Consider the following 21,795-nt stretch of genomic DNA (forward strand, 5'->3'; position numbering starts at 1 on the left):
GAGCTCCTGGTTTACCTCCTGCATTGTTTTCAGGAGACCCTGAAGGGGAGGGAAGAAGGTCATGAGGGCTCCAGGGAGGAAGCCAGCTCCAGGTCCTTCCTGCCATATAGCCCAGGCTGATCTCTCACTTGAGTTTTACTGAGCTGCGCTTCCAGGCTGAGTATCTTGTCTTTGTCCTCTTCTTTCTCCTATTGCAGTTACTCTATCTGCTGCTTCTGCAGGAGCACTTGTTACTTTAGCTCCTCTTTCTCCATGGTGAGCTTCCTCTAGCTGGCCAGGTGTTCTTCAAATTGTTCCAGGCACTGCTGCAGGTGGTAGACATTTTCTATGTGATGTTGGCGCAGGGTCAGCGCCTGCTGGTCCTGCTCTTTCATCTGTGGGCAGAAGGCCTGAAGTGAGGATTGGCAGGAGTGATAGCATGATTCTGAGTTTGGACATGTAAGGCCACTCACAATTTCAAGGGAGACAGGACATAGGACAATCCAATAGTTTCCTCTGCACGTCCTGATAAAATATCTTAAAACAAAAGAAGTTGGGCTAGTCTCTCTCTCTCTCTCTCTCTCTCTCTCTCTCTCTCTCTCTCTCTCTCTCTCTCTCTCTCTCTCTCTCTCTCTCTCAAGGCCACTGGATCCATCCATCTTCCCCCCACTCCTAGGAACCTCCACCCTGGTTTAAGAGTCCTGAGGCTCAGTGTTGCTGTGTGAACTGTGTAGTAAAGTGCATGTTAGTGCATAGCTGATACCATCCAGTATCTGCCTCATCCTTGACCATTACCTTCAGGCCTTTATGTCCTAGAGACCCAGGCAACCCCACTCTCCATTTTGTGATAAAACTGCCTTAGTCCTGTCTCTTTCTCTGGGCCCAGGAGCATGTCCTTCAGCCCCTCAGTGGTCCCTTCCACCTCCCGCCATGCTGGAGCAGGAGTTACCTTCCTCCTTAGGTCTACCAGTTCCTCCCGCAGCAGTGCGACTTTGGCTCCCATAAGGTCTTACTCTTCACACTAGAGAACACAGGAGGCCAGTGAACCCCTCAACAGACCCTCCTCGGAGGACTCATATTCTATTGTGCAAATAGGGCTCTCTGCTCTTTCTTTCCTCTTGGAATAGGGAGAGGAATGCCATGCTTTAGGGGTTACGACAAAGGGAAGACCCCTTTATTCCATCAGAGAGCAAGGAGGAAACAAGGAGTACAATCTGAAGATACCCAGCAGCAGCAACTTGTGTGTCTTTTCCCCAAGATTTCTCTTACTATGCTGTTGCTCATTCACTGTGCCCTCGAGTCCCTCTCATCAGGCCCACGAGGATAGAAGAAATCCAGAAGGGATGCATCCATCCTCCTCAATTTGTCTATTTTAGGAACTAGAACTAGCTTTCCATTGAAGGGGGTTGCTTAAAAAAAAGATGCCAGTGCTGAATGGTCCATCTGACAGAACATAGTATAATCCAACATGATATAGGACTGAAAAGTACAGATTCAAGAGCCTGGTTTCTTTAAGTTGCCCACCAACAGGTGTCCAAAGGCCACTACTACCCATTTGGTGCTAACAAAGTGCCAAAGACCAAAGTCATCTTAGAAATAAGAAACACACTGAAGCAGTTTCCGTCATGTCAGACTGAGCATAACATGGGCTTGTGGGGACCAGTGATTTCTCTGGATGCAATTCCCTCCCTCCTTACTGAAAAGCCACTCAGGGAAAAACTTACTCCTTCTGACTTCGGGCAATCCTTGACAGCAGGGGTGTCCTGCCTCTGATGTTCTTCTTAGCATACCTCTTGCCAGGGACGCAGTTGTTTTTTATTTCTATTTCATACTTTCTCAGATGCAGAAAAGCAAAGCAGTATGATTCTCATCTCCTTTTTTTACAGCCTATTGACAAAGTTCTTTACTAATTTTCCCTCAAAAAGGACAGTGACATGGCAGGATGTAGAATACTCAATAACTTTCAACTAAACTTGGGTGGGGAATGGGGAGGCATTTATGTCATTTAACTTGCTTATCCTCATTCCCAAACTCTGGCATAAACCTATGATTTATGTAGTAGAATATTGAGTATGTGAGTCTTTGGATGAGATGGTGGTAGTCGGTCACATTTTGCTTAGATCTTGGTTAGAGCCATTGTTACAGCTTACCTGAATCTTACTTCTGGAACCTGAGGTAAGCAAGTCAGACCTTGGCAAATTAGGCCACTAAACCTCACCTCCCAACGTTCTGTTCGTATTAAATGTTTTCTCTTAGGAGAAGCCCAACATAGTCTGTGGCCCTCACAATACTCATGGGGGTTATGTTTAGGGGACAGAAACTACTCAGAGGAAAACTACTTCAGGGGATCAGTTAAATTCACTCTAGAGAACCTACCTGATAGTATGTAATGAGAATGTGAGAGCAAAAGATTGAGCAGAAAATGCCCAAATTCCTCAAATGTAGAAAAGACAGGAAAAACTCAACTAAATTTTTATGCAGTGGATGGAGTAAATAGTGTGTTAGAAAGATTGCAGAGACCTGCCTCAAATCCTGTGCACAGCATACTGTCCCCAAGTATCACCTAGTGAGATCTCTGACCACAATTTAGTTTCAGCACCAAACAAAATAACTGTCAGGCGAAGTGGTAAAGGTTAGGCCACAATGAAGTCCAAAGATGGACCATAGCTACATGTGAGGTAACCAACTGCCCTAGCACCCCACTGGACATGGTAATACAGGAAATAAAGTAAAGCTTAAACTCTAGGTAGAGCCTTGTGGAGATGGGAAAATGGTCGAAGGCCAGGCTCTAGTCTAGAGGGGAACAATTCTGATTCTTCCTTGAGTTAAAGGTGGAGACCTTATGAACATGACCCAGGGTTTTGGGTAGGTGAAGGGATGAAGTTATGGGTTCAGTAGATTGAATCCTTGGGGGTCACCAACCTAGTTTGCCAAGGGGCTCAATCTTGGGGTACTTGCCACACACACAATATGGGGCTTTGGAAACACCTTAGGCTTGTCCTGCCATCTGCCCAACACTTGATTTCTTACTATTTCTTTGGCTCAAGCCAATTGCGCCTGCCTCTTCTGCTCAAGAAGCTGATCCAGGTATGGGGTTTGGGAGGGAATTTTGGGGATCCATCTCGGCTGATCTGTGGGTCTTCACCAAGATCCACCGCAACGAAAGACGTTTCCACAGTGACCGAAGGATGCACTAGAGATATGAGCTCTTGGGCAGAGCTCAGGGTCTCGAAACCTCATTGGCCAGTGAGAAATCCAGAACCCTGTGCGAGCCTGACCCCACCTCCTGTCAGTGGGATGATGACAGCTCAATGGGGATGACCCGAGCCTGTGTCACGAGCCTGGACAGGCACGAGATGCTCTCCAGCCACCATGCTCTCTCTCCCCAACAGGGGGCTTTGGAACACCAATGCCCACCAGCATGGAGGAGACAAGGGTCCCCAGAGGGAAAGCACCGCTTTTCCTGAACAGACCAGTCCTGTCTCTCCCTAGCTCAGCCCAGGACTTTCTCCTTCCCGGAAATCAAGTCCAGAGATCCCCATCCTTGATCTCTTCCCTGTAGGTCTTTCCTTTCCAGATGTCTTTCTCATAATTTTATTCTGAATATTCAATAAAGTATTTTAAAAACACTATTAGAAGGGAGAGAAAGAAGGAAGGAAGGAAAGAAGGAAGGAAGGAAGGAAGGAAGACGTGCAAATTAACTACCTAACTTCAAAAAACTAGAAAATTGAGAACAAAAATAGGAGTCCAAATTAATTGGAATGGGGAAAATTTTAAAAAAACTGAGCAGAAGTAAATTATTTAGAATTACACGAAGAGTGGTAAGTGCAGTTAGAGAAATAACTACACTGACAACTATCATAACAATGTGAATAAATGAGGGAGTAGAAAGCCTGTCTCGAGTACATGCAGGGGGTGGGGTAGGGTGGAGGGAGATTTGGGATATTGGTGATGGGAATGTTGCACTGGTGAAGGGGGGTGTTCTACATGATTGAAACCCAACTATAATCATATTTGTAATCAATGTGTTTAAAGATATTAAAAAATTAAAAATCCATTACAAAGGATCAATGAAACCAAGAATTATGTTTTTATTCTTTGACTAAATAAAATAAAAATTGATTTAGCAAGACTCACAATGAGAAGAAGCAAAGTAAAAACCATGCTAAATCAGAAATAATAAAGGAGAAATTAGAACTTCAGAGGTACAGAAAGATAAAATTTGGAAAGGTTCCTGTCAAATCTAGGAAGGGACAGAAGAATTAAAATATGGTTACACAACAAAAGATTTTCACTGGTGTCACAAAATTGAAGAAATTTCATTCCAGGTATGGGTTAGCTTCAATAGATTAAATAGTCCATATTCCGCGGTAGCAAAAGGAAAATCTACAATGGTACAAATCATAGAATAACTCAATGTATTTCTATATAGCAAAAATTGCATTCTTCCTGTCAAAATTTATCCAGTTACAGGCAACCAAATTTGGCATTCTGCAGAGTTGTATTAAGGCAAAAAATATCTCTTTATGTTTCATAATTGCATTTATACCATAGCTAGGAATCCATATAAAAAGAAAGATATAAAGAGTTGACATACGCTCTATATTAGTGTCAAAATTAGATAGAAAATTTCCAACATTTGGACTTCAGTTCTGCAGTAAACAAGTACCTGAGGGCATGTAAGTGAGAATACAAAGGGCTACTACTGGCTCTGCACTCAGAAATCACTACTGGCTTGGGGGATCATATGGGATGCTGGGGGATGGAACCAAGGTTCGTCCTAGGTCAGCACGTGCAAGGCAAACTCCGTACTGCCTCTGACACCACTCAGGCCCCAAGTACCTCATTTATTAATGACCAGTGAAAACACTCTATTGCAAAGTACATCATGTAAGCTATTTCAATGTAATTGCCCTTGGATGAGATTGAGATGTCAGTGTCTAGTTCCTTAAGAGAAGCATAAGTACATATGTGAAGGATCAGGTACATGTTAAGGTGATGAATTTGGTACCAGAAAATCTCTACTTCCATAAATACACAGTACAACTATGTAACCTACATTTAGCCTTGTGGCAAATTTTATTCTGCCAGTGAATAAACATCAGGATTCTCGAGAGTTGAAATGGGGGTTGGGGGGCCAGAGCAGTAGATAATACATGTAGTGAGTGGGGTGTTTGTCTTGCACATGGCTGACCTGAGTTTGATACCTAGTATTTCACATAGTCTCTAAAGCATCGCCAGGAGTTACTCCTGAGCACTGTTGGGAAGAGTATTAAGTACTTTTCTTGCTCCCTTCCATAAAATAGGGCATTTTTATAGGAGGGAAATAGGAACAAGGAAGTCAACACTATGCAGGAATAAAAGAGGCAAAACTAAAGGTAAATAAGATTAAAGGAGGATGGGTTTTTATCAGGTTACAGGATGCTGTCAGGCTTGAATAACATGTGATAAAAAAATATCTGTGCGCAAATAGGGCGAGGCTCCTCCCCCAGCTATTTACAATGAGATTTCAATGACTGAGATCCATTCTTCAGACATCTCTCATAAAGTACACTATGACTGTAGATAAAGCTTTTATGGATTGGTTATTAATTGTAAATAACATTATTGTCTATGATAAAATATAAAATAAAAGTCCTGAGGAGAGAAGATATAAAGGCCTGGACATTGAACAAGACATCTCAGGACACTGAAGAAGGTAAGAGTCATTAGGAACTGGATTGTGAGTTGGGTCATCTTTTCTGCAACTGAGGGGAGAAAGCTTCCTTTGAATATTTACTTTCTTTTGCTATAAAATTAAGGTCAGAAACGACAAGTTCAAATCAAGATGCTCCTAGTCAATCAGAATTTCAGTTATTGTTTTGTTTTATTGGAATTTTATGATGAGCATTGGCTTTGGTGTTATGCAGAGTGGATTCAATCTTGGTTCTGAAAGTGAGCATCTGTACTTTGGGAATGCTACTTAATCTCTACATAAATAAATTTAAAAAATTAACTAGAAAAAATGCTGGCAATATTAAGAGTCCACGGAGGCTTAGGAATAAGCATTTCTGTGCACTCTTAGTAGAACAAACCACACTGTTCATTTGAATGATGCTTTAGCCAAGGAGTTTAATGCAACATTGAAAATCTGTGAAATTGCAGCCCTGCAGATATAAATTTATTCCAAAGAGGGAGTCAAAATAGCATAAAGGTTAGGCGAATGAAAGGAGCTTCATTTTCACTTCTCTGTTTCTGATAAACAAACCTGGATATGAAATTATATAGTCCTATTACATAAGCTATATATATGTATGCATTGAACAATGTCAATAGGTATTAAATTTATAATTTATCCATGAGAAATTGGATTTGCTACTTATTTCTAGGTTTAAAAAAGTGCTGCATGTTTTGTTTGATGTCAGGAAATAGAACAAAGTTTTCCTTTTATTTTGAAAAACATGATAACAAAATAATCAAAAGTAAAAGTAAAATATGTGGCTACTTAAGTATAAAGTGAGGACTCTGGTTACAGCTCTAATGGTAAGAAATGACTTCATTATGACACTATCCTCACAATGTGAATGAATGAGGGAAGTGGGAAGCCTGTCTAGAGTACAGGCGGGGGTGAGGTGGGGAGGAGGAAGATTTGGGACATTGGTGGTGGGAATGTTGCACTGGTGAAGGGGGGTGTTCTTTACATGACTGAAACTCAGCTACAATCATATTTGTAATCAAGGTGTTTAAATAAAGATATTAATAGGAAAATGAAATAAAACTGAAATCCAGAAAAAAAAAAAGAAATGACTTCATAATCATCAACCTAAAATTTGATCAATTTTATGTTGAGTATATTGAATCATATATTAACTTTTAGTATGAGCATTTACAAAAAGTCTCTATTCGGATCGATTTTATTTTTTTATTTGACTTGATTAGATTGATATGGCTGCAGGAAGGCCAGCTGCCTCAACTGAGGGGAAAAATTGCCTTGAGCTCCCTCTTCTGGCTTCTTTGGAAATCATAGGGGCAGACTCCACTACACGGATTATTCCCAGACTTGTAAAACAATTGGGTCCAGTATAATCCAATCTCTAATACAGGCCCAGAGACCTAGCAGATGATGAGAAAACTTCATAAATTAAATTTCCCTGATCTCTACATTTAGTGTGAGATTCCTTTTATTGCATAATTTGGGGTTGCTTCAAAAACATTTTTCTCTTTGCATTTGTGATTTGACATCTAAAGTCCTTGGCCTTCGGTGCAAATCTGTTCAATTTGGTGAATCCGGAGCTGCAAGAAAAAAACTAGCAAGCACCCGGGAGTCTTGCAGCAAAAGGGTCTGAATCCGTTCTGTCCTAGGAAGAGAGAAAGATGGCTTCTAAAAGTATGCAGTTGTTCCTACTGTTGAGCTGTGCAGCCTGCACTGCAGTTCTGGGAGGTGAGTGCATTCTCAGCATATGCTCAGGCAGCACACTGTAATGGTCTTCCAGCCATTTCTACGGTAGTAAGGTACTGTCTGAAATAGATATTAAAGACTAGAATGAAAGACAATGTGATATGATAAGAAGGCAAAGCCTGGAGGGGCCAGAGCAATACTACAGTTCATAGGGTGTTTGCCTTACATGCAGCAGAGCCACGTTCATTCCCTGGCACCACACGTGATTCCTGAACTCAACAGGAATGATTCTTGAATGCAAAGCCAGGAGCAAGCCTTGGGCACCACTGGGAATGGTCTAAATGTCCACTCCTCCCAAATCAGGAAGTTCTGGAGCTGAAGAATTCAAACCTTGCCAATTTGTGCGCCACAGTTAAGTCATCAACTAAATATATATATCTTTTTTGTTTGTTTGTTTTTGGGTCACATCCAGTGGTGCTCAGGGGTTACTTCTGGCTCTGTGTTCACAAGTCGCTCCTGGCAGGCAAGGGGGACCATATGGGATGCTGGGAATTTCAACCAGAGCATGTCCTGTGTTGGCCTTGTGCAAGGCAAACACCCTACAGCTGTGCTATCCCTCTGCCCCCTAAATATATATCTTATAATCAGTTTTTTCAAGTCTATCATGAAGTGTGGTTGTAATGAATTTATGGTCACTGGCTTATAGTAGTCTTAAGTAATATCTATAAAGTTACCTAATTCATATGCCTGGTTTTCCTATTTGAACATATTAAGAATTCCGGGCCCGGAGAGATAGCACAGCGGTGTTTGCCTTGCAAGCAGCCGATCCAGGACCAAAGGTGGTTGGTTCGAATCCCGGTGTCCCATATGGTCCCCCGTGCCTGCCAGGAGCTTTTTCTGAGCAGACAGCCAGGAGTAACCCCTGAGCACCGCTGGGTGTGGCCCCAAAACCAAAAAAAAAAAAAAAAAAAGAATTCCAGTTGATGCAGACATTGAGCCTAATTATGTGGAGGGTCCTATGCCAGTCTCAAGTGCAAAATAACATGTCAAAAAACAGAAGAAACATTATAGAATCTTCTAGAAGCAGGGGAATAAAAACTGCATGAGTGTGGGGCCACAGTGTGGTACAACAGGTAGGACATTTGTTTTGCATGCAGCTGACCTTGGCATCCCACATGGTCTCCTGTAGCCTATAGTAGATCTCAAACTCAGAACTAGGAGTAACTCCTGAACATTGCTCGGTGTGGCTCAAAAGAACATCACAAAATCTGCATAAGTGAGCTAAGAATAAATATCAGGAACCATCAAAAATGAAAAATTAGAAAAAGACTCATCGGTTATATTCTTTACTTCTGAGGAAAAAGAAGCCCAAAGAAGAGTGGAAACTTGCTCCAAAGACACAGGACAAGTTTATCTGATGCTTTTCCTGGTTGTGCTCAGTTCAACTTGGCATTGTACTTGGGCATTGTACTTCTTTCTCAAGGGCGGGAAGGAAACAGGCATGAGCAGAAATTAGTTGTAAAGAGAGCTTCTAGGAAGTTCAAAGCTATACACCACTCCTGGGAATGCCTCAGCCAGAGGAATGAGCAACTGGAAGACAATGCCAAAAGAGGGTATTTTATTAGGTTGTTTTTCATGACGGGTGTCTTTTGCCAGAGGAAACCCTGCACATCCCTAGACTCTAAGCTTTTCTGCCTTCTACTCCAGGCTGATTTCAGAGAGATACCAGTTTTCTCAATCACTCCTGAAGCTCAGAACATGGGGCATTCAGAGCTTTCCTAGAATTATACTGCACTGCAAATACCTCTGAGAGAATGGTTTTTCATATTCTCCCCTACAGAGCTATATTTCATAGCCATTTCTAGCCAACTAGACTAGGTTCACTGGAATCCAAGGAAGAACAACAGAAGAAGGAGCAGTGTAGTTCCTTCCCAATTACTCTAATGCTGGCTTCCTTAAGAGCCTTGACATTTGTCCAAGCTACATCCTGTGGGAGAAGACCCTCACTCCTGGGTTTCATTAAACCTTTCTGGTTTCTCTCTCCCAGAAGAGATAGAACCAAAACCTTCCCCACTGGTCCTGCTGTGTTCTTCCTTGGATCTCAGTAAACCTAGGATTTTCTCCCAGAGACACTCAGTTGATGTGTACAAGCTAGTAATGGGGTACCACTCAGGGGTGGAGATTTTAATGACATCAGTGTCATACCTGGTGCTGCAGGAAGAGTAATAGAGGATGCATGCTATATTGAGAATGGAACTTGGAACCTCATGCATATCAAGCCCTTTGCACTATCCCTGGTCCCCAATATGGCATAAAAAGAAAATAAGGTAAAATAGACACTGACTTTTTGCTTTAAACAGGGCCTAGTGATTGAAATTAGGAACTCACCAGTAATTTCTTTTGTCCTTCACCTGAAGTAAACACAACTGCTTCAATAGGTGAGACAAAGAGCAGCATGATCCTGGAGACAATAAAAGAAACTTCCCCTAGTTACTTTATTTAAAAAAAAAACAATATTAGTAGTGGATCAGGGAGATGACACAGGGGTGAGGGCATGTGCTTGGCATGCATAGAAACTCTGATCTATCCCCATCATTGCATGGCATCCCTAGCACCATCTTCTGAAACTCCCCTTAGTAATGGAGTGAAGCCTTGGACTCCAGCACTACAGAACATGAGCAAGCCTCATTCTTGGGAATAGTTGGCCAAGTATTACCTGTAATGGCTCCTGGGCCCACTGAGCACTGCTTGGGAGTCAACTCCATCGAGTAAAGTCAAATGAAGATTTATACCAGTTGTAATGATACTAAGATTATTTTAGTTGCTCTAATTTATTAAGTGGGTGCCATTTAGTTAATGATGGCTATAGGGTCTGTGCTAATTGCTTTATCCCATTTAATTCCTCCCATAGTCCCATATAGAGATAAATACTTTTAGTTGATTAAAAAGTATTAAAGTGAAGTCTGAAAGACATTGAATGTCATCAGTGCTATATCCAGTAGCCAGCGGTGAAGTAAAAGACTTATTCTAGACAGGACCAGTGGAGTTATTTTGTCTTTGATTTTGTTTTTGCTACACACGGAGATGCTCAGGAATTACTTCTACATTCAGAAATTACTTCTGGCTCAGGGAATCATATGGGGTGCTGGAACCTGGGTTGACTGCATGCAAGACAATTGCCCTATCTGCTATACTTTCACTCCGTCTCCAAGACTGGAGTGAACGTATTTAATCTTTTACTGTCCATGCCCCTTTTGAACTTATTTTTTAAACCTCTACCTTGCCTTTCCCCATTCTATTTTTTGGCTCTGAGTTTTATTTGATGCCTCCATCAACATGATTTTCACTGGTGGCCCCCTTAGCACATCCTGGAGAGTCATGGGGGGCCATATGACCCCCTATTGAGAAATACTGGTTTAGTAAGGTGTCAGGAAGCAAAATCCTCACTGTTTGATTGAGTGGTAAGTGTCCCAGTGCCATAAGAGGTGAAAGGTTATTCAAGGGACATTGTTTCACGGTGGGGAGCAGCATATTGGTTCTCTTCGCTCTGATGTCCTACCTCACTCTGTCTGAAAGATCTCAGCAAGTCAACTCTCCACTCTGTAGAGATTTTTTTTATCAACTGTACACTAAGAATATGTAGATGCTTATCTATGTTTTTTTATAGCAAGGCATTCTGATTGAAGCTGTTTGTTCCCAGGGGCAACCAAATAAATACTTGAGCTCAAATCCCAAAAATAAATAAATATGTCTGCTATTTTATTTCTTTCTTATTTCTACTCTCCTATACTATTTCATGGTCCTTCTTTCTCACGCATTTACTGTGTGGTCTTGGGAGATATTAATTTATTCTCTTCAATTTCTTATATGGAATATCGGTATCATTAGAATTGTTGCTTCATATACATATTTACTGGAGCATGTGTATATGTAGTTAGTAAACATGTACACATAAAGTTAGAAAATATTGCAGAAAACTGGGCATGGCAGAAGCAAACCTGTTTTTTCTCGAGATGCCTTCCATATTGCTACTTGACTGTGGTGATTCTGCATGAGTTTAATATATTTCTTACAATTGTGCTTTCCGAAACTGGGGAAATATCTATGGAATGAGCCATTGAAACTTTATTTCCCCACTGATATTTTGGGTCTCCTGGGACTACAGTGTCATTCAGAAACAGTATCCAGAATCCTCAGAATATATGATTATTTTATATCCTCAATTCACAGTTTCCTGGAGGAGACTATGTGAAATATTAATAGTATAAAATTTTGGCAAAGTAGCAAGACTACTCTCCAAGGTCACCCACCTCCACTTCACTCAAAGTATTCTATGTCTGAAAACTAGATCAGGTCTGGAGATTGGGGATTTTTTTTTGTCTTCATAATATAAAATTGACATTCTTTACCTTTAGAAATCATCATGCGACCCAGCTGTACTACTGGATGGTTTTACCATAATTCCAATTGTTATGGGTATTTCCGAAAGCCAAGGAGCTGGTTTGATGCTGAGGTAAGAAATGTGGCTCTTGCTTGGATTACCTTTTTCAAAATGAAGGGTTGCCCAACGCTTCAGATCTTATTTGATTTAGAACCTAGAATCCTTCCATGACATTCTGAGGAAAGTTGCTTAGTAGGTAAAATAGACGAGTGTGTGTTCAACCCACTCAGAACGTAGGCCACAAGAACTTTAAGAATAAATAAGAAATATTCATTATCCCCAAGGAACCCATACCTAGTAAGGAACTCATAAATACATTAACAAATGGAAGATGACAAGAAACTTCGAGAAGGTTTAATTAAATTGCTTTGTAAGATTTATCAGAGAGAGAATGTGTTTAAAAAGACCTGAAGCATAGGCTCCAGTGATGTGATAGAAAGTCAAACTATTTAAACAAATAGAGATTTTTCTCTGAGCCCAATAAATGTTTTGCTTTTCTTTTGTGGTCCTTTGTCTGGAGATACCCAAAGAGGTAGTTGCAACTGGTTCCTTTTCAGCAGTGCTCAAAGCTTACCCAAAGCTTACTTTAGGGTCTGTGCTCAGAGATCACTCCTGGTGGGCCTTGGGGGATTATATGAAATGCTGGTGATTGGGGCTGAAGAGATAGCATGGCTTTAGGGCGTTTTCCTTGCAGTGGTCAACCGGGGAGGAACCCAGTTTGATTCCAGGCATCCCAAAAGGTCCCCCAGACTATGAAGGGCAATTTCTGAGTGTAGAGCCAGGAGTAACCCCTGAACACCTCTGGGTATGGTTCAAAAAACCAATAAACAAACAAATAAAGTTTAAAAAAAGAAATGCTGGTGGTCAGATAGTTGTCAGTTGCATACAAGGCAAATATCCTACCTTCAGTACTGTTGTTCTGGTCTTGCAATTGATGTGAAGAGTCTGAAAAATCTTTGCTGTTGTTTCCCTAAACATAATATTTTTGTTTTTTATATTAAAATTATAATTATAATAGTTTAGGTCACATGGATATAATAATGTTAACACTTATGGTTTTAATATACACAGTTACAAAAGCAGTTACTAAAATTCTCTACCACCAAAGTATTCAAGGCCTTTTTTACATCTCTTCTAGGCCATCTCTTCATCCTTTGCCTTCTTCCTCCATATTTAGTTTACTAGGCTCTGTAATCCGTGGTCAAGTGTTTGCTATCATTTGATATTGTCTATGTGGTTGTTTTACTGAAGTGATTTGTTGGAGGAATCAGAGAGTTATGATCTGTGCCAGAATGCTCTCAGAATCCCCATCCATATGTATCTAAAAATGAAAAAACTGAGAATATCAAAGTCTTTTGTGGTCTTAAAGCATTCTGGAGTAGTACGAAATTGTGACATTGACGGGGCCAGAATAACAGTACAGAAGTTAGTGTGTTGGCCTTGCATGTAGCTGACCTGGGCTTTATCCTTGACATCTATCAAGTCCCTGGAGCACCACCAGGAGTAATTTCTGAATGCAGAGCCAGGCCTATCTTCTAAGCATTGCTGGGTATGGCATAAAAACAATCACAAGTGTGATATTGAAATAAAATCCTTCAAGAAGTGTGAGCAGAAGTGGTTTTCTCAAGATAACATCAAGAGGTGGAACTAGCAAGCAGAACAACCTCCTAAGTCTACCCTTCTGTAATGATCTTCTGAGCTGATGTATAAAAAAATACTATATATTTTTTTAAAAATAGAAAACAGAATTAATTCAGAGGACTAGAGCATGAGAATAATCCCTTGAACTACATTGAGCTTCTAACACTGGTAGGGCAACCCTGATGACTGCCAGCACCACTGAACCACAATAGCAGTAAATCTTGGGTCAAAACACTGAACTTTGGGCCACATAGCTGAGCCAAGCATAACAGAGAGCATATTACAGAAGCCACTGAACACTACTTGCACTCCATTCCACCTCACCACACACACACACACACACACACACACACACACACACACACACAAACACACACACACACACACCTCTACACAAAGAAGGGTTTCTCTGTAGTCTGATTACTGAAATAAAAAAGACCTTGAGAAATAATTTGAAATCTTGGAAGGATATGTATGCTGATTGTTACCTGACATTAATTTAGAAGAAACCTAGAGGACACTGAAGTGATAAGACTTGAATCTATAAGTCATGAATGTACCCTTTTTTATTACTATACCTCAGTTTTATCACTTCTCTTGCTGCAAAGTGAGAAATAGCACTTTTAGCACTTTTAGACAGATTCTCAGCACTATATGATCTCTCTGAGTACTGGGGACCTTGATCTCCAGCACCCCTGACCCCAAGCAACACCTCCTCATCAGCCAGAGAATAGAATAGAAGGCCTATACCGTTGATTGAATATCACAAGGGCACCAAGTTCTGCTGGAGAATCCATCATCTCCCACATATAAAGTGTGTGGTGTGTGAGAAATGCTCATCTTAGATTTTCAAAACTAAAACTCTCCACTCCCATTCTAATTTCATAGGGATTGTTCCAAAGAGCAGAGGAAAAATGTTGTGGAAAGACTGTTGCTCAGGGGCCGGCGAGGTGGCACTAGAGGTAAGGTGTCTGCCTTGCAAGCGCTAGCCAAGGAAGGACCACGATTTGACCCCCCGGGCATCCCATATGGTCCCCCCAAACCAGGGGCAATTTCTGAGCGCTTAGCCAGGAGTAACCCCTGACCATCAAACAGGTGTGGCCCGAAAAACCAAAAAAAAAATAAATAATAATAATAATAAAAAAAAAAGACTGTTGCTCACTGGGGCCAAAGTAGTGGCAAAAGTGGTAGGATATTTGCTTTGCATGTGCTAACCTAGGATAGACTGTGGTTCCATCTCCCGGTGTCCCATTTAGTCACTTAAGCCAGGAGTGATTTCTGAGTGCATAGCCAGGAGTAACCCCTGAGCATCACTGGGTGTGGCCCAGAAACAAACAAACAAAAAAAACTAACAAAAACAACCCCCCCAAACACACACACACACACACACACAACAGACTTTTCTCATTAATTTATTGACTAGACTGATGGGATACTTAATTGTATAGATTCCTAGAAATAGATCCAGTGGCCCATGAAAATGACAGTAGAATCAATCACAGGCATAAATCTGAATTCTAAATCCAGTTCCATCACTACCAGCTGTGTCAAATTGAATGAGAAATGATATTTAAACTCTTTGAATCTATTTCTTCAATCCCAGGCATCCGCGTAACTGGTATACTCAGCAAATGTCCACTGATAACCTAGTCAACTGGGTCACGTATTTAAAAGTTGAATAAGATTATAATTATAAAAGCATCTTGGTATTTTTTTTTGTCTGTTTCTTTTGGGACACACCAGTTTGATGCTCAGGGGTTACTCCTGGATAAGTGCTCAGAAATTGCCCCTGGCTTGGGGGAACCATATGGGATGCTGGGGGATCGAACCGCTGTCCTTCCTTGGCTAGCACTTGCAAGGCAGACACCTTGCCTCTAGTGCCACCTCACGGGCCCCGCATCTTGGTATTTTAAAGTAATTTGTAAGTGTGAAAACAAGATTATCATTAGCTAATAATCACACCTAATTATTTTATTTTGAATAATATCTTTATTTAAGCTCCATGATTACAAACATGTTTGTTGTTGAGTTTCAGTCATAAAAAGAACACCCCCTGGGGCCGGAGAGATAGCATGGAGAGTAAGGCATTTGCCTTTCATGCAGAAGGTCATCGGTTTGAATCCCGGCATCCCATATGGTCCCCCGAGCTTGCCAGGAGTAATCCCTGAGTGATGCCGGGTGTGATCCAAAAACAAAAAAAAAAAAAGAACACCCCCTTTACCAGTGCAATCTTCCCACCATCAATGTTCCTTATCTCCCTCCTCCCCCACCTCCTGCCTGTATTCAGACAGGCATTCTACTTCTCTCACTCATTAACATTGTCATGATCGTTGTTAGTGTCGTTGTTTCTTCTAACTGCACTCACCACTCTTTGTGGTGAGCTTCATATCCTTAACCGGTCCTTCTAGCCCTCATCTCTATTGTCTCGACCACATCTAATTCTGAGCAAGATACCAAAAGCAAAGGCCAGAAAAGTGGCCACAGTCAAAGCTATGTGCTCTTTTATTTTCATTTAGAATTTGTGTTTAAAATGGCCTCTCAAGTGTGCTTCCACTCCCTGTAGGTGACTCTCAATAACAAGACCAACATTTTCAAAGCAAAGGTCATAGGATACAATGATGCCCTGACCCCGCTGTGCTTGTGTTTAACCAGGTCATACTCTGAGGCACTTGGGGACTTCAGGAAGAACTGTGCCCCATAATATTTGAGATGGAAGTAAAGAGGCTTGGGGGTGGGGTGGGACAGACCCAGCCTGGATGCAAATCATCCCTGGACAAGTCAGCCCTAAATTGGCATACTTTGAGGATATATTTGATGGCTAGGATTCTGCAGAGATGACCAGAAAAGCAGTAAAGCTGAGCCACTTGGTGTGGTGTGGCTACAATTGTAGGGAGAATTTGTGTGTGCAGCTCCCAGGGCTTCTAGCAATTAATTGTATAGCAGTTATTATTTTATTCATTTTAGAGATAAGAAAACAACCTCAGGCTGTTTCAACTGGGTTATAATAATTACTTCTAATTATTGTTGACTTACTAAATCCACATGCCCTACTGAAAAGACAAGACTAGGACTCCAGACCCCTTTCCAGACCTAAAAGCTCATGCTTTGGCCTCTACTCCTTCCTCTGATACCTGATATTAGAGGAAGTTATTTCTCCTCTGGTGACAAGACGTTTCCTATGGGGTTCAGATTGCATCCAGAGGAGAAGGGGACCTCGTGTACCATACTGTTTAGTGCACTGGATGCACTGGCTGTGCTTTTAATTTCCATGTATGTTTACATGACTTTTCCCTGACTGCTTACAGCTAGAGTGCCAGTCACACGGAAATGGAGCTCACTTGGCATCTGTTCTGAATACAAAGGAAGCCAACATCATAGCCGAATACATAAGTGGCTATCAAAAAAACAAGCCTGTTTGGATTGGCCTGCATGACCCACAGAAGGTAACTTCAGACTTGTATCACAAATGTCCCATAAAGTGCCAAACAATGGGTAGGGCATTTGCCTTAAACACAGCCATCTTGGTTCAATCCCTGGTACCCCCCAATGGTTCTTTGATCCTGCCAGAAGCAATCCTGATGAATATCCCGAATGGCTCCCAAGTTTAAGTTGTCCAAAAGAGAAATCTAGAGAGCTAGCTCATACTTGGCAAAGTCTCCAGGCCACATGAAGAATACCACTGATTTTCTTTTGTCATAAGCCTGAACTGATTGAGATCTAGTTTTGGGCCTCAGAGAAAGATATGATTTCAGTTAAAAGCCTTTAAAATTTGTACACACACACACACACACACACACACACACAACTTGACAGTTGACCCTTGAAAAACTTGTAATTTACAACTAATGACCACAACACAGTTGAAAATCTGAGTATAATGCTTCACTTCTCTCAAACTCAATTACTAATAGTCAGCTGTTGACCAGGAATTTCATAATAAATTAACCCAGTAAAAGAAAGTATCTTAAAGAAAGACATGGAGAAGAAAAAATACATTTATCCCACTGTTCTATAGTCACTGGTTTACAAAACAAATGATCAGTTCCTACATTAACATTTTCTTAGTTATATTAAACTATAGGTCTCATATATATCAATAGTACTAGGCATCAAAATTAAAAAATAATATAATAAAGACATTCAGGGAGAGCTCAATATGCTGAATACAAGCTTTGTTTACAGGAGACCTGGATTCAATTCCTGGTACTGTGTGTATTGCTAGGATCAACTTCAAAGCACAGAGCCAGAACAATCCCTAACCACTGTAGTATGTAGTCAAAACAAAAATGAACACATTTTTGAAAAGTAAACTCACACATAAAACAATTTGCACATTGATAAGAAGACATCAGTACAATTGCTTTATGATATCCTAGTGCAATGGATACAATTGCTTCAGAGTACTCACCAATGGTGGAAATGTAAGAAAAATTTTTATCTGCATATAAAATATAAGTGAACCTTGCCATTTAATCTCCTACTATTAAAGGGTCAATTGCATATTCAAATACACACAGATCTGCATAAAACTGAGCTTGATTAAATCTACAACACATCCTGAGTTGAAGTTGAAAAATTTCAGCTAATTTTTGTCTAGAATTATTATTTTTTAGTCACCCTTACCTTTTCCATTGGATTTCTTTCTTCCTCTTTTATATAAGAAACAGCACATTGGGTCTTACTTAGACTAGTAGTTTAGATCTACATGTGGGAATCTAGAGTTTACAAAATGTTTTTGTAGGGCTTCTATAATTTACTCAAACAAACACAAGAAGAGAACTCCCAGACTTTCTATTTTCCATAACATTTGTAGGTGTTACAAATATTTTATGTAATGAATTTTGCTTTCTTATACGTTTGTATTACTATCAGTCAGAGACAAAATAGTAATTTACATATATTTCTATCAGACAGTTCGGTAATATAGTTTCATTACATTCATTACATTTATTGTTCATAATAAATATTCTAGAATTTTTAAGTGCAAAGTGAATTAATAATATCTGACTCATGAAATTATCAAACTTTTTAAAATAAGTAACATTTTTAAGAATATAAACAAGGCCAAGAGACATTACAGCAGTTAGGGCTTATTCTAGATCTGGATTCAATTCCTGGTACCAAATGGTTCCTCAAGCATCCCTAGTTGCAATGCTCAAATCCCCCAATCTATACTTTCTTTGGTCCTTCACAATGACCCAGCATGTGGCTGAGAATCACTGGGGTGGGGGACCCACAGTCTCCCCAAGAGCATGTGGGAAACCCTCTCTCTATAAAAAAAAGATTAGTAAAATTTGATTATGTAAATCTGTAAATACTCATGACTAATTTTTTTGTTAAGTTCTTTAGCAATGCGTACATTCTCATCACCTTCAAACTCTTCATGATCCCTTGGCAATGAATTACAAGGTTTTATCCTAAATAACAATTGTGAGTAGGAGCATATTTATAAAAAAAAAAAAGCTGCTACAATAGCAATTTTCTAATAGTTGGTAATTAGAAGTAATTTAAATATATTAGAGGTATATTATGAAACAGCCTTACCATTTAAAATGCTTACAAAGCAAAGTACATGTTTTAATATATTGTATTAAAAGTATATATTTAAAGATAATAGTGTGATAGACACCAGAAATAAATATGGCCAACTATTGGTAATATTTTTTCTTGGGTTAAATGGAGTTATTTTTCTATTTTTTTTACTTCGTTGTACATTTTTTTGATTTCCCAATATTTTCATGAAAATGACTTTGTAAAGGGGCCTGAGGGGACCACTTGAGTGGCTGTTCACTCAACAACTGGCCTGTTATGTCTTTCATCTCCTCTTGTTTCTAGAGGCATCAGTGGAAGTGGATCGATGGGGCTGTGTATTTGTACAGAACCTGGTCTAACAAATCTGTGGGTGGAAACAAATACTGCGCAGAAATGAGCTATCATAACAGTAAGTTCTTTTTAAAAATTTTTAAATACCTTTATTTAGTCAACATGGTTTACAAACATGTTTGTAGTTGGGTTTCAGTTATAAAAAAGAACACCACCCCCCCTTTACCAGTACAACATGCCCACCACCAATGCCCCTTATCTCCTACCTCCCACAACCCTTGCCTGTATCGAGACAGGCATTTTACTTCTCTCACTCAGTACCATTGTCATAACAGATGTCATCGTAGTTATTTCTCTAATGCACTCACCACTCTTTTGGTAAGCTTCATGACAGCAAGTTCTAATGCATCTCCTTTGCCCATAACTTTTCACAAATCACAGTTCCTTCCTTTTACTTTTTAAAGGCAAAAACAAGCTTTTGTTCCCCTCACTCCAATGGCCTTGTCACAGATAATGGTCAACTTTGGCTGTCTGATCACTATATAATCTTTCATATCAAGTCAATCACTTACTGATATTTTTCTTTACATCTTACTTTTTCTGTTGGTTATTTTTTTTCTACTCTGGAGAAGTTTGCGTTTTCTCTGGAACTTCTCTGTCTCTCTGACACATTCTTTCTCTCTTTTCTCACATCTGTCTATCTCTTTCAATACAAAAATTGAAAATAATATTTTAAGTCACTAAAATTATTACTTTTTTCTTATATATCAATTTCTAATTTATTTGTTACACTATGAGGAGAAAGATGTCATATTTTGGGTAGCCCAGACTGTAGAGAACTTAGATTTATAGTGGATGCTTTTTAATGACCATTAAATAAAATAATAAAACAAACAGACAAATAAGCTTTAATACTAATATATTTTGTATACATAAACATTAATCTGGGTATTGTCACAGGAAAAACTGGCACTGTTGAAGATTTTCTAATAATCTAATAAATTTTTCTATAGCTTCTTTTTTTCTGGGGGGGTCCACCCTTCTCTTGGTGGATCCTTAAATTTCTGCATTCGGGTAATGCCTCAGTTTCTCTTCTCCAAAGAGCTCAATATTTTCATGTCAAAGAGATGTGGTCTTCATGTTTCTGGGCTACGTCAACGATAGAAAATTTCTGCTTTAAGTTTTTATTATTATTATTTCCCAGGGTCTCCTTACCTATCTGCCTAACATCTTAACAGCAACATTTAGATTTTTGCTTAACCAAATATCTGGATACCATATTATAGCCAACATGACATATATAGGGACCAGAGAGATGATAGCACAGTAGTGGGGCATTTGCCTTGCATGCGGCTATCTCGTTACTCCCATGTGGTCTCCCAGCCTGCCAGGGGCAATTTCTGAGTGCAGAGCAAGAAGTAACCCCGAGTGCTGGTGGATGTGACCCAAAAAAACAACCAATCAATCAAACAATAAAGTTTTTAAAAAAGATGACATATATAATTAGCCATCAAAGTACTTTATCCATGATTCCAGAAAGATGCTCAATATAACACCAGTAAACCCAACAAAAATGAATTAAAGTTCTCTCTTTATCCTTTTACAGATTTTTTAAGTTGGAACAACAATGACTGCAACAAACTCCAACATTTTCTGTGCAAGTACCGACCATAGGCCAAGAATCAAGACCTGCCAACTCTCACTGCCCAATCCCCTCTCTGTCATGATGCCTCAATCTGGCCATTGATTCAGACAGTAAACACAGACATTAAGTCTGACAGCAACCTCATTGTACTGACATTTTTAGGCTTTAGAGGCAAAGGTCTCAATACTGGCATAAAAGTAGTTTCCAGTTCTGTATTTATCTTCTGTTCCTAAGCCCTTTCAGATGATTCTACCATTCTCTTTCCCAGCACCTGCTGTCTCATGCTAAGGAGTATTTATCCACCACAGTAGAGTCAAGTCTTTGCCTCTGAGAAATTAAGATTTAAAGACAGTGGAAATGCTCTCTAGAGAAGAAAATAGTGAACCTGATAGAGGGTTAGAAGCATCCACTTGTATACTGACATCCTGAATGAACCCTTGAGTACCCCAGGAGTGACCCCTGAGCATAGAGCCAAAAAAATAACCCCTGATCAAAGCTTGGTGTGGTCCCAAAACAAAAAACCACAACAAAATAAAAACAGATGTGTCAACAAAGAGCAAGATAAATTTGAATCACTTTCAACTGAAAATTATTTCAATTAAAAAAATCGTAGTGATAAAACTATAGCAAATCACTGTCCTCGACACTGTAGAAAATGCCCAAATTTTGCATATACACATGGATTGTGGACATTCCCAAATATGGACAAGCAAAATTTTGCTATCAGAAGACTGAGATTAAAAACTCTGGAGCTGAATTTATTTTCATTTAAGCATATGGTATTACAATAATCCTTAATAATTATTGAAGTCAACATATCATTTAATTAAATTTTATTAAAATCATGCTGGGCCAGAGCTATATTACAGTGGGCAGTGGGTAGAGTGC

General features: G+C 39.8%; 1 protein-coding gene and 1 long non-coding RNA gene across 2 annotated transcripts; one reads left to right on the forward strand and one right to left on the reverse strand.

Moving 5' to 3' along the window:
- Positions 1–268: 268 nt before the first annotated feature.
- On the reverse strand, positions 269–1,743 carry LOC125997548 (uncharacterized). The gene is made up of 3 exons (XR_007491660.1): positions 1,704–1,743; positions 929–1,000; positions 269–374 (listed from the first exon to the last, which is right to left on the reverse strand). It is a non-coding gene; the product is annotated as an uncharacterized LOC125997548 (long non-coding RNA).
- A 5,589-nt stretch (positions 1,744–7,332) lies between these two features.
- REG4 (regenerating family member 4) lies at positions 7,333–20,936 on the forward strand. Its single transcript, XM_049765955.1, has 5 exons — positions 7,333–7,399; positions 11,773–11,870; positions 16,745–16,882; positions 19,275–19,380; positions 20,869–20,936. Exons 1-5 carry the CDS (start codon positions 7,333–7,335, stop codon positions 20,934–20,936), a joined length of 477 nt encoding a protein of 158 aa, XP_049621912.1.
- Positions 20,937–21,795: the final 859 nt, after the last annotated feature.

This window comes from Suncus etruscus, chromosome 19 (assembly GCF_024139225.1).
Source record: "Suncus etruscus isolate mSunEtr1 chromosome 19, mSunEtr1.pri.cur, whole genome shotgun sequence".
NCBI classification, from domain to species: Eukaryota; Metazoa; Chordata; class Mammalia; order Eulipotyphla; family Soricidae; genus Suncus; species Suncus etruscus.